At 36.4% G+C, this 13,652-nt stretch overlaps 1 protein-coding gene across 3 annotated transcripts in view; it reads left to right on the top strand.

The window, feature by feature from the left end:
- Positions 1–13,652, top strand: part of NOX4 (NADPH oxidase 4) — a 258,114-nt gene that overhangs the window by 95,872 nt on the left and 148,590 nt on the right. For all 3 annotated transcript variants that reach the window (XM_069071048.1, XM_069071047.1, XM_069071049.1), the window contains one exon: positions 2,571–2,787. In XM_069071048.1, the coding sequence (XP_068927149.1) occupies positions 2,571–2,787 (217 nt within the window). The remainder of the gene's footprint in view (positions 1–2,570; positions 2,788–13,652) is intronic.

Raw genomic sequence — 13,652 nt, 5'->3', positions numbered from 1 at the left:
TAGATCTTTAATCAGTACCTCTTTTGATATCTTTTTGTCCCTTTCCATCACTCACATTTATTTTACGATTAAAGTTAAAATTGAAGCAATACAAAAGAATTATGGAAACCATGAGTCACAAGGGAGCTTAGAGGCCATTTGATGCAATCCTTAACTGACTAGGCATCACTTCTTCAACACCATTACTCTTCTCTTCTTTTCTCCTACCAACTCACCCCTAATCTAGGGGCTTCTATGAAATCACATCATAATTCCTTGCTTTATAATAGGCTATTTCTTGCTTAGAGCATTTGGTTTTCCTGTCTACATGAAAGCTCTTAAAACTTTTCTCTTTCTTCTCTACACCATATTATTTTACCTTCCAACCTTCTGCTATGGCTTAGGATTCTTTGGCATTTTTCATCCTTTGTCTTCTTTATATTCTGAATTGGCAGTTCCTTTTTTTCAAGGGACTCTTCATTCTCTTGGGGTACCCGAAGAGATACAGTTTTCTTCCTTTCTAGTTAAGAGGCAAACTTGCTTGTTGTGTATACATTGGTTCTATTTGAGAATGGCAGAAGCACAAACATGTCACACTTTTTGCAAGACGGTGTTCTGAAGGGCATGTTTTATAAATTTTGGGACCATATTATTCAATAGAATTTATTTAGAAGGTAGATTGATCTAATTTTATATTTTACTGTTCCAAAGAATTGTTTGCTCTTTTTTATGACAAAAAGACTAGGCTGGTCTAATATAAGGTTCATTATTTGTAAACTTCATTGCTATGTAGTGTTCTATAGGAGAGATTAGTAACCTTTTTTTTCCTCCTGAGTTCAATTTACAGGGATATCTATGTCTCTGAATACTACTGGCACTTGAAAGAACCAGGCCACAGAAAATGATTCAAGAGGGAAATGAAATAGAGATAGATAAATGGATAAATCCATTCTATTTCCCTTCCCTCTTCCATTCTGGACCCTTCCTTCCCTTTCCTGTTGCCTTTCCATCTTGTCACAAAGGGTAGGTGGGAGGGAGAAAAAAAATGCTTGATGAGAGAAAAAAATATTAAAAACAAATAAGCAACAAAATAATCTAATGAAGTGAACATGTATTTGGGCAGATGATTTGAGACCCTTGAAGTTGGATAGTAGTCATTTAAACCAATTTTCTTAATGATTTCCATACCTTCATTATCATTCCCCTATTATGTTCTTCACTCCTATTACCCTAGTCAGGAATGACCACCTCTCTAATTTATCTATGAAATTCCTTCCATCCTTCAAGTCCAAACTTAATTCCCCCTTCCTGAAGACTTCTTCCATCTGTACCCCCAACTACACCCTGGGGCCTAGAGTAATTTTCTATCACTTCCTTTCACATATTTTCTCTTGTAGGCAAACAAACCCACAAGTTGTTTCCCAGACTAAGTTTTCCATCTCCCACATTTCGGGCCCTTACCACTGCATGATTCATTCCTCTTAGAATTCCCAATTTCCTTCCAGTCTCAGTTCATGTACCACCACCAATGGGAAGCCTCTCCCAATCTTCCCCCTTTTCTATACATAGTGGTCCATATCCTCTCCCTCCTGCAGTTACTTTATATTTACATATTAAGTATATAGTTTTGCATCACCCTAGTACAATTTAAGTTCCTTAAAAGTAATGTCTCTCTTTTGTTTTTGTCTTTGTAGACTCAATGTCTTGCTCATAGCAGCCCCTTCATAATTGTTTATTTGAATTGACTTAGATGAGAGTTCAGAGTTGTTAATTTTGTGTGACACTCTGTGTGTGTGTATGTGTATGTACACTTATAGGGAAAATGAATAGCAAATGGTTTACTAAAAGCCTGCTTGTTGTTTGCTCATTACTTTTAGACCATGGGGGAGTCTAGTTTCTGGCTCATATTATTAAATATTTTTGATGTTTCTTTGTAAATCAGTAATCTTTGTTTATATATAGTCTTACCCAAAAGAAAGAAATTAAACTGAATTAGAAATATGTTATTTTCTGTTTTAAAATTAGAATGGACTTGTTTTTTTCTCCTGCTTTTTCTGCAATTCTGTTATGTTGGGCCATGTGTGTTCCTGATATTCTTGTACCCTAAGGTTACCAAGTCCAAGCATACTACAAAAGGTCATATCCTTACTGTTTATGTCATTTGGTGCATAATGTTACTTGGAGAACCAAGAGCTTTAGACAAATTCTTGGGGATAGTGTTTATTGGGAGGTTTAATTTTCTCATTCTTCAGAATAAAATGTAGTGCTACAATTGCCCAAGGTCATAGAATTATCATAGTTCAGAGTTGAAAGGGATGCTAGAAGTCATATAATCCAAATCCCTAACCCATAATTCAACTGATGAGAAAACTGAGGCCCAGAAACTTTACATGACTATTCCAAGGTCACCTGATTAATAAATGGCATGGCTGAGGCTTGAAATGGGACACCCCTGCATTACATTGCCTCTTTTCATTCATCTTTAATTTTCAAAGAGTTATCCAGGAGACAAAGGGTTGAATGCCATTTCTCTAGCATCTGATCTTTGTTTCTTCTCTCCCCATTTGCCCTTACTTGTATTTTCATTTTAGAGGGCTCCTGAAATATCAAACTAATCTCGATGCACACCCTCCTGGCTGCCTCAGTCCTAATAGAACTCGCCACCTGAATATTCCCCTGCCAGAGTATTTCTCGGAGCATGTTCCTGAACCCTTCCCCGGAGGATTTGTAAATCCTGAGCTGTTTGTACAGAACGAGTTTGTGAAAATCTGTGCAGAGGAGCCCAAGTTCCAAGCAAATTTTCCTCAGGTCAGCTTAATCCTATATTTTTTGGTCATGCCAATGTTTCTGGCTGTGGACGTTGCTCAAGGTTGTGGCTAGATTGTACTGATCACTCGCTCTGAAGTAATACACGTGTTTTTGCAATACTTTGTATTGTGAGTTAAAACTGTGCTGATTGTGAGACTGGGTGGGATCTTTAGGTCTGTCTTTTTAAATCAGTGAATTAATCTGATAGGATTGTGCATTGATGACTGTTGCAACCAAAGAATTGCAAAGGCTCCTTTCAGTTCTAGTCTATTTCTTTTACTATGTATAAATTCCTTCACTGGATACTTAGTTTTGAACTTCAAAATCCCCAAATGTTTCTTTATTTTCAGCAAATGAACTGATGAGGAAATTTGTGTGTCAAGGAACAGAGATGATGGAATGGTGATATTTTTTCATTATGACCAATTTCAACCTCGTCATTAATGGTTCAACTCTCTACTTTGTCTTAATTCTTGTATTGGACCTGGACTCCATCCTCACTCCTTTTCTAGCTAAAACCTAAATATTTGCTTTCTGATTTCTTTTGCAAATTTAAGCTATCTTCCATATGGTGTGTTACTATATTCTCTGGTGAACATTTCTTCTGGAAACGTATTTAAATTCTTCCGAATATTTTCAGTCCTTGGTCTACTTCACCTGCCTTTGTACTTCATGGCTCCAGCCTAAGCAGAATTACTTTAGGACGGAATGCTACCATGCAGTACCACCTCTGAAGCAAAGATGAGTGTTCTAGCGCTGCTTGAACACAAATTGGAAAGGCCCTGAGAATTATCTGGAGGGTAACTAGGAAGACAGTCTCCTCCATCCCCTCATTTGGCTGATGTGTGCATATCTTCATGACTACAACTTTAAGGAATCTCAGAAGTAATCAAGTTCAATTTCTCTTGGCCTTTTAACCTTCCTTATTTTTCCTGTCTGTAAACTCTGACTTCATTTGCCCTGATGCTCAGACTTGATTCCATCATCTGCCAATTTAATGTTTCACAAGGTCCCACTCTTGAATCTCTCACTTCTGTTAATGTTCTAAAAACAAATCATAGCTACTGGGTGACCCTTTCATCCTCACTGTCAACACCCACTTCTTTCTCTGTGTTTTCTGGGTTGCTAAGCATAACTGAAAAAGTTACAAAATCAATATAATTTCACCCACTATAATTTCTGATATTCACCACCTCTCTCCCTTTGTCTCCCTAGGCTATTGCCCTTGCTTGCAATATAATCTTGATTCATCTCTGCCTCTTATAATTCCTAGGTTCCAACAAATCTTAGCTCAAGTGCAACTTTCTACATGTGTTCTTTCCTGATCCCCTTGGCTGCTAGTGCATTTCCACTCCCCCACAAATTGCCTTTGTTTATACTTTGTGTGTGTGTGTGTCTGTCTATCATCTCTTTAATTCATCCTCACACTGCTGCTGAAATAATACTCCCAAGGTACAGATATGGCAGTGGTGGTGGTACTCTTCTGCTCATAATACTTCAATGACTTCCTATTTCTTCTATGATAAAACCATAGTGTTTAAGGCTCTCCACAATTTAGTTCTAACCTACTCTTCCAGACTTACGCAATATTTCTTCTCTTCAACTACTCTATAACACAGGGAAACTGGTCTATACCTTGTACCTTGGATTTGATATTTCATATCCATTAGAGAATTGGTACAAGTCTGGAATTTGTACCTTTTAGGATCTTTATCTCCCTGAAGACTTAGCTCAGGTATAAAATATTTTGATATAATGTTCCCGTCTCTTCAGGTTAATGTTTTCTCTCTCCTCAAGTTACCCTATTTTGGTTTACCTGTGTGTAATCTCTTGTATATACTGTACTTCCACCTCTCATCCCTCCCTTCCCCAGCAAGATGTAACATCTTTGAAGAACAGAATTATTTTAATTTGGTCTTTATACCAAATTTCTTGTATAGGTTCATAAAGATACATAATGGGACTTCATAGATATTATATTGAATCTCAAAGTGGGTTTTTGAACCAAATATGAAATATATAATATATTTATATCTATTAAATTTCATCTCATGAGATATATCTAATTACTCTAGCCTGTCAGAATCTCGGGCTCTATTTTGATCATCCAACATGTAAGCTATCCTGTACAAATTTGTTTCATTGTAAATTTGAAAGTCATGCTATACTATACTATATATTTCATGAGTATACATGTAGAATTGCTCAGAGCCAGGAAAGGTTCGTAGGTCACTCTACTACAGACTTTTCTCTAAGTTTTTGGTTTCAGTCATCTTTTCTATCCATCTGTTTTATACAAAAGAATAGAAGTAGAATATTTTTCATGTGCTTTGTTATAATTTATATATACCAAGCATTTAACATTCCCCTATTCTCTCAGCCTAGTTACAACTGTCCAAAAAAGGAAATAGTTTATTTGGCATGACATGTTCTTGATGAAACAAATTTAAGGTTACTTTTACTCTTTTAAGCTAAATTTATTTATGCATCAATAATGCATGCCGGACTGGTGACTTTTAAGGAGAAGAAAATAGAAGAAAAGGAAAACTCTGATATAAAATCATGTTCAGTTGAGGAAGAAGAGAGGTCATAAGAGTGTGTGTGTGTGTGTGTGTGTGAAGATATACATATAACCACACATACAAATAAGATGAAAGGAAAGGAGGCTGGCCAATCAAAGTCAGGGTTCTTGTCATGTGCTTCATGTGGGTTTCCAGCATTTATTTATTTTTTTTCAGAGCTATCTAGTTTCCCTGGAGCTCAGAATAATGTATGTATAATAAGTTATCAATGTTGAGTTCTCCCAGCGTGTTCTGGATAGGCAATGAGATCAGTGATCTCATACAGGGCTAACCATTTTTCTTTGAGGATGCTCAAGCAGATTACCTTTGTGTTTACATTTGGATGGTAACAGAGTGTGACAGATTTGAAAATAAGAGTATTACAGGGGTAACCACTGGGAAACTATATAGAACATTTGTTCTGTACATCTTAATTTACTTAACTTTGCTCTATATGAGGTCACAACTCATTTGAAGAGATTGACTATGAGAAGGCAGTAATTCTTCTGAATCTGGACATTAGTAAGGCCATCAATCCTTTTTGTTAAAATTTTTGTAAATTTTATGTTTATTTTTAGTTTACAACCCTCATTTTGACAAGATTTTGAATTACAAATTTTTCCCCTGTCTTTCCCCTACCCACCACCCCAAAACAACGATCCCACTGAATAGCCCATCCCCCAATCTGCTCTCTCCTATATCCTCCTCCATGCCCCCTCCGACTTTTCAGTAGGGCAAGATGAATTTCCATACCTCAGAGCCTGTATATCTTATTTCCCAGTTGCATGTAAAAATATGTATTTTTTTAAACATTTGATTTTAAAACTTTGAACTCCAAATTCTTTCCCTTCTTCCTTCATCACCCACCCTTACTGGTAAGATAAGCAATTCAATATAGGTTATACATGTGTAGTTATGCAAAACATTTCCATAGTGGATATATTGTCAAAGACTGACTATATTTTCCTCCATCCTATCCCATTCTCCACTTGTTCTATTCTCTACTTTGATCCTGTCCCTTTTCAAAAGTGTATGCTTCTAACTACCCTCCTCCCTAATCTGCCCTCCCTTCTATCATCCCTCCTCTTATCCCATTCCTCCTACTTTCCTGTAGGGTAAGATACCCAATTTAGTGTGCATGTCATTCCCTCCTTAAGGCAAATTCAGTAGAGTAAGGTTGACCTATTCCCTTTTGCCTTCCTGTTCTTTCCCTCCATTGTAACAGTTTTCCCTTGCCTCTTTTATATGAGATAATTTACCCTATTCTGTCTCTCCCTATCTCCTCTTATTATATTCCTCTCACCCCCTAATTTCATTTTTTCAATGTCATCCCTTCCTATTGTGTGCCTGTGCCCTCTTTCTATGTGTACCTGTATGCACACACACATATATACATACTCACATATGTATTCATATGTACATATACCCTCCTATAAAGACATATATATGTATGTATACATATATATATATACACATATATAGTCACTTCAACTATCCTCATACTGAGAAAAGCTTCATAAATTACAATTATATTTTTTCCATGTAGGAATATCAATAGTTCAGCTTTGATAAGTGGCTTATGATTTCTTTTCCATGTCTACCTTCTCAAGCTACTCTTGCTTCTTGTATCTGAATGTCAAATTTTCTATTCAACTCTGTTTTTTTCATTAAGAATGCTTGAAAGTCCTTTATTCCTTGAGAGAGGCAAAGTAAAATTGCAAGTTTAGAATGTAACTTGAAAACATGCAATTTTGCTTTGCCTCTCTCAAAGAAAGAAAATAACTTAAAAATCATTTAGATGCTTCTTATGGTCCAGAGTAGAAAAGGGATTTTTTGGAGCAGGAGGGAGCTTACTTGTCCATTGAAGGCGAGGAAAAAAAACATAGAATCAGGACAATGGGATGAAGTTTACAAATGAGAAAGGCAGAGAACCATCTATATAGTAACATGTGACTAGGCCTCAAATCAGGAAGACCCAAGTTCAAATTCAGGCTCAGATACTTACTAGTTATGTGACCCTGGATAAATCATTTAACCTGTTTTCCTCATCTGCAAAGTGGGGGTAATAATAGCACCTATCTCCTAGGGTTGGTCTGAGGATCAAATGAGACAATAATTATAAATTACTTAGCACAGTGCCTGACATATAATAGTGGTAATGTAAATGTTAGCTTTTTACTATTATTATTTGAGGGATACCATGACCCCAGATATCTCCATATTTGAACCCCAAATTTCCACATTAAAGATTCATTTGACCAGGTGGAAACACTGATATCTAAAAATCTTCTTTAAAATTTCAGACACTATTTGTAAGGTCAACAAATAAGGAATTATCACCTTCCACAGTCAGAAGTTACTCTTGAATCTGTTTTGGCAGTATTCCTCAAAGCAGAGTCAACCTAACTGGTATGAGTTGTCATTCATACTTTTGAAGGTACCCTAGAGGTACCCTGGAGAGGTATCCTTAGGGAGCCAGGTTTACTATAGGCAAAGTAGGGAGTTAGACTTCTATATACTTGATTCTGTTTTTTTTTTTCAATAGCTTACCCCCCCCAATTCTTGTAAAGATAGTTTTCAACATTCATTTTTTACAAGATTTTGAGTTCCAAATTTTTCTCCCTCCTTTCTCTCCACACTCCCCAAGACAGTAAGCAATCTTATATAAGTTATACATATGCAATCATGTTAAACATATTTCCACATTAGTCATGTTATGAAAGAAGAAACAGAACAAAAGGGGAAAAACCACAAGAAACTCCATAGTTCTTTCTCTGGATGTGGATAGCATTTTTCATCATGAGTCTTTTGGAATTACTTTGTATCATTGTATTTCTGAGAAAAGCTAAGTCAGTCGTAAGTTGATCATTACACCATATTGCTGTTACTGTGTACAATGTTCTCCAGGTTCTGCTCACTTTACTCATCATCAGTTCATATAAGTCTTCCCAGGTTTTCTTAAATCTGCCTGCTCATCATTTCTTATAGAACAATAGTATTCTATTATATTCACATACCATAACTTGTTTAGCCATTTCCCAATTGATGGGCATACCCTCAATTTCCATTTCTTTGCCACCACAAAAAAAACATTGTGATACCTGGAACTCACCCATTTATAGTAGTGGCATTTCTAGGGACTAGAAATATATAGTCTTTTGCAAAAATGTGTTTGAATGCCCCAAACTTACCTTAGAAGTAGAATTCAATTTAATCCAACAAACATTTGTTACACCCTTGCCCTATGTCAGTTCAAAAAATGGTTCCCTGGCTTCGGGGAACTCAATAAGAAGATGAAATCCTTCCTCAATTGATCTAGAGAAGTTCATTTATGTAGATATTCTATCCAAGTCATCCAAACCTGACCTTCTTTTGTGACTCTTGTCCATGTTCTCCCATAAATCCTTGCTAGGGAGTCTATCCAATGTGCTGAGGGTCTTCTTTGGGGTCTCTTGAAATTGAGTAACTGCCAGAGAAAGAAGTACGGTCCCTTGACTTCGTTATGTAAAAAAGACTCACATTTTTTTTTTTATACCAGTCAAACATTTCTTTAATGTCAACCTTTACACTGCCATGCCCATGCGATTCCTCTTTTGTAATGCATTGCAGTCACTTTACACCCACCATAGGCTTTTCTGTTGTTCTTTGAGTGATCCTGAACTTCAGTTTTTCAGAAATTGTGATGATTGTCCAAACATAAACAGATTGCTATAAACACAAGGCAGACAGTGAAAGGGACCAAGGGGAAATCACACAAAAGCATCAGTAAAGATAGCAGGACTGTTTTTAAGGTAGGCACATAAACATTGCCAAGATTTGAACTTTTCATCACTTTGGCACATGAAAATTCAGACCAATTCTGAATACCTCTTGTATTTGCTTCAGTCAGATTCTTCACATCAGTGAGAATAAGTGAGAAAACAACTTAATCATATTTGCCAAGACCTCAAGGTATTATAATAAATTTCACATTAGCCATGTGAAGTTATATGATCAAACCTAGACTACCACAGCTGAAATTACACTTGCTTATTTCTTTTTCATTGAATCTAATTGTGTGAATTTATAATAACTACAACCTATATTGAATTGCTTATCTTGCCAGTGGGGTGGGTGAGGAGGGAAGAAGGGAAAGAATCTGGAAATCAAAGTTTTAAAAACAAATGTTAAAAAATTTTTTTACATGCAACTGGGAAATAAGATATACAGGCACTGGGGTATAGAAATCCATCTTGCCCTACTAGAAAGTTAGAGGGAGAATGGGGGAGTATATAAGAGAAAGCAGATTGGGGCAAGAGGTATTCAGCATGCTTTCTACCTTGGGGTGGGGGTGGGGAAAAATGGGAAGAAAATGTGTAACTCAAAATCTTGTGGAAATGAATGTTGAAAACTAAAAATAAATTTAAAAAATTTATTTAAAAAAGTCTTTTATTTCACTGAATGATCATATTTTCCTCTGAAACATGATACTCAGATTTTCTGGGTAGGTTATTCTTGGTTTTAATCCCAGCTCCTCTGCCCTCCAGAATATCATATTCCAGGCCCTTCAATCCCTGAGTGTAGAAGCTGCCAGATCCTGTGTTATTCTGATTGTGTTTCCACAACATTCAAATTGTTTCTTCCTGGCTGCTTGTAATATTCTCTCCTTGATCTGGGAATTCTTGAACCTGGCTATAATATTCCTAGGAGTTTTCTTTTTGGGATCTTTTTCAGGAGGTGATCAGTGGATTATTCAACCTCTATTTTGACTTCTGGTTCTAAAACATCAGTGCAATTTTCCTTGAGAATTTCTTGGAGGATGATTTCTAGGTTCTTTCTTTGATCATGGCTTTCAGGTAGTCCAATAATTTTAAAATTGTAACTCCTGTATCTATTTTCCATGTCAGTCATTTTTCCAATGAGATATTTCATATTGCCTTCTATTTCTTCATTTGTTTGGATCTGCTTGATAGTATCTTGATTTCTCATAAAGTCATTAGCTTCCATTTGTTCCTATCCAATTCTGAAGGAATTATTCTCTTTGAGCATTTGAAATTCTTTTTCCATCTGGAAAAAATGGCTTTCAAAGGCATTCTTCTCCTCATTGGCTTTTTGGACTTCTTTTGCCATTTGAGTTAGTCTATTTTTTAAGGTGTTCATTTTCTTCAGTCAGGTAGTTAACTCTCTTTTCATGATTTTCTTGCATCATTCTCATTTCTCTTCCCAATTTTTCCTCCACTTCTCTTACTTGATTTTCAAAATACTTCTTGAGCTCCTTCATGGCCTGTACCCAATTCATATTTTTCTTGGAAGCTTTTGGTGCAGGAGTTCTGATTTCATTGTCTTCCTTCTGTTCCATGCTTTGATCCTTTTTGTCCCCAAAAAAGGAATCTAAGGTTTGATTGCCGTGCTTGCTTTGTTTCCTTTGCTTTCTCATGTTGCCACTCAATTACTTGACTTTTGAGCTTTTTGCCACAGTAGAACTCTGCTTCCAGAGAGGATTACCCTCTGAATGGTCGTTTGGTCCCCCTACAATATGCAGGCCAGGAGCTCTTAAGCAGCCCTGTGGTGGTGGCTATAGCTGCATCTCTGCTACTTCTCACCTGGAGGGCAGGGGCCAGACTGTACTCCATCCCCCCAAGTTCCAACAGAGTTCCACACTGACCTTTTACTTTGTCTTTGTCATTTATGGGTTGATAATTCTGGAAAATGGCACTGCTATTGTTGATCTACTCTCCTGCAGTCCACTCCAGCCACTGCTGGTGGGGGTCCTCCCTGAGGCTAAAATTGTGGGCTCACTCTGGGCTGGGCTCAGCTCCCAGTGTTGTACCCTTTCTGTATCCCCACTGGGCTGTCTTCAGTGGGAGATTTGTTTCTCTCTGTCACTTTGTGGGTTCTGTAGCCAAAAGTTTGTTTAGAGTCATATTTTATAGGTATTTGAGGTTGTTTTATGGGGGAGCTCATGGAGTTTTCATGCTTCTACTCCATCTTGGCTCCACCCCCCCCCCCCCCCAGGCCATCAATTCTTGCTGTTACATTTTGTCCATGAACTTATGGGTGCCACTTTTCCCCTGATCCTTGCCACTAGCCTTCTTATGGGGAAGCTGGTTGGGCAAAGGGCATATATATTTATGAAGTGGTTACTATGTGATAGACATAACTATTTTACTAAAGTTTCTATTTGATACTCAGAACAGTCATGTGAGGTAGGTTTTATTATTATTCCCATTTTATAGTAACAGAAACTGATTTAGCCAGAAATTAAATTACTTTTCTAGGGTAACATAATTTGTAAGTATCTGAAACCAGATTTGAACACAAGTTTCCCTGACTCTAGGTTCAGCATTCTGCCTGCTGTGCCACCTAACTGCCTCAGTGGTAATTGTGGCCAGGTCAGTATGGTGGGAAGACCATTGGAGAAGGCAGCTAGAGGAAGAGAAATATCTGGGGAGCAATTGCTCATGTTGACTTTTACTGACCACTATTTTTTTTCTAAATAATCATAAGTAATTAGTATAATAATGCATTCCAGAATTTTATCAAGTATTAAAGTCAAGCTCATTGACCTATAATTTACATCTTATAGTCACTTCTGTTAAAATTTAGAGTTCTTTATCTTCTTGGGAAATTAGGACATTTGATCTCCACACCTACACCAGGAATACTTTCTTGAAGGTATTTCAGTAGTCATTAATAATTATTCAGCAATCATATCTGCCACTTATTTCAGTTCCTTGGCATATAATTAATTTGTGGCTGGTGATTTAGATTCACAAAAGGCAGTAAGATGCTATTTCTTCACATATGCTGTATTTCTGCTTCCTCTGAACATTGTTGTTCATACTTTCCAGTTCTAAGATCATTATCCTTGAAAGAGAAAATGAGCAAAAGAGATACATAGTTCAGTTTTATCTTCACCTAATCTATAACTTTTAGTGTATTGTCACTTTTTGTCTTCTTAAAGAAAACCCTTTAAAAATATTCTTAACATTCTTTTCCAGCCTCACTTCACTTTAAGCATTACTATTCTTTATAGTGTCCTTACAAGAAAGTGTTACTCATTTGTATTCATACTTTGATAATTTTCCTTCCTTCCATAATTCTAAAACACTGAGTTGGTTGACGAGTTCATTGTGTAGCCATGTCAGATATTTTAACCGGTTCCTTCTTGTCTTTGGAATAAATTTTCCTTGTATCTTCAAAATTTTTGTTGAGAGCTTCCCATCTTACTTCAGCCAACTTCTCCAGAATTTATTAGGTCATTGTATCCTACTTATTCATTTTCTGTACCCTTTTTAATCTGATCTCACCAAATCTAGGAAAAGTGACAGATTACTCCTGGATTTCTGCTTTTTTTGCTATGACAAATTCTGCAATTAAGTGCTTATTTACCTTCGAAATCCTTTTCATTTGTACTTGAGCAAATGGTTGTTGGCCAGATTCAGGTCCAGAATAGCTGTTACCCCCATTATTTCTTCCATCTTTTGAATTGTTCTTCAAGGAAAAGATAAACTTTCTTAGCTTCTCCACTTCTGGAAGAGAAAGAAATTGAAGTGATTATCAGTATAATTATCATTCCACATTAATACATAATTTTCTCTTTGTATATACATGCCTTTTTCTTTCACAATAACTACATTTCTGTTTTCGCCTCCACTGACCTTCATTTACTTGGCCTTTAAAATATTTCCCTTATTTGGTTTCTGGAATTCCTAATGTGGACATTTTCTTTCTATATGTTGGCAGTTGCTACTCTTTTTATTTATGCTTTTCCTTGTGAAAAAAGCATTCCCATATTTTGAGATATTACCAGTCATTATTCCCATGACACTAAGTCTTAGGGGTACATGTGAAGTAAAATTGGCAATTTATATGCTTTGAAATTATAAGAAAACAGTATAAATGGTTACATTTAACCAGATCTCTCAAGGAAGTACCATTGAATTAATTAAACTGTATGTGAAAATAATGTCTATGGATGCAGGACAAGTTGAAATTTGCTCCATAAAGGATATGTTCTGTAGTTCTTCTAATATATCTCTATGCATCTATATCTATATCTCTGTATATCTCCATCTTTATCTCATCTATGTCTATATCCATATCTTTATCCAGCTATGTGTCCTACATCTATCTAAAATGTACATATATGTCTTTAAGACAAGAAGGACTTTGTGCAACTCTGCTTCACTTGAATCCAATTCAAGGGCAAGTCAAGACCTCTCATGGTTACATTGGTCCTTTTCAAAAATGAGGGATGAACAACAACAACAAAATATGTGTGTGTGTGTGTGTGTGTGTGTGTGTGTGTGTGTGTGTGTGTGT

Source organism: Petaurus breviceps, unplaced genomic scaffold (genome assembly GCF_028583685.1).
Source record: "Petaurus breviceps papuanus isolate PSGF00001 unplaced genomic scaffold, PetGlider_PUasm1.0 90823, whole genome shotgun sequence".
Taxonomy (NCBI): Eukaryota; Metazoa; Chordata; class Mammalia; order Diprotodontia; family Petauridae; genus Petaurus; species Petaurus breviceps.
The sequence above is the reverse complement of the archived record's forward strand: the minus strand, read 5'-3'. Positions and strand labels throughout refer to the sequence as shown.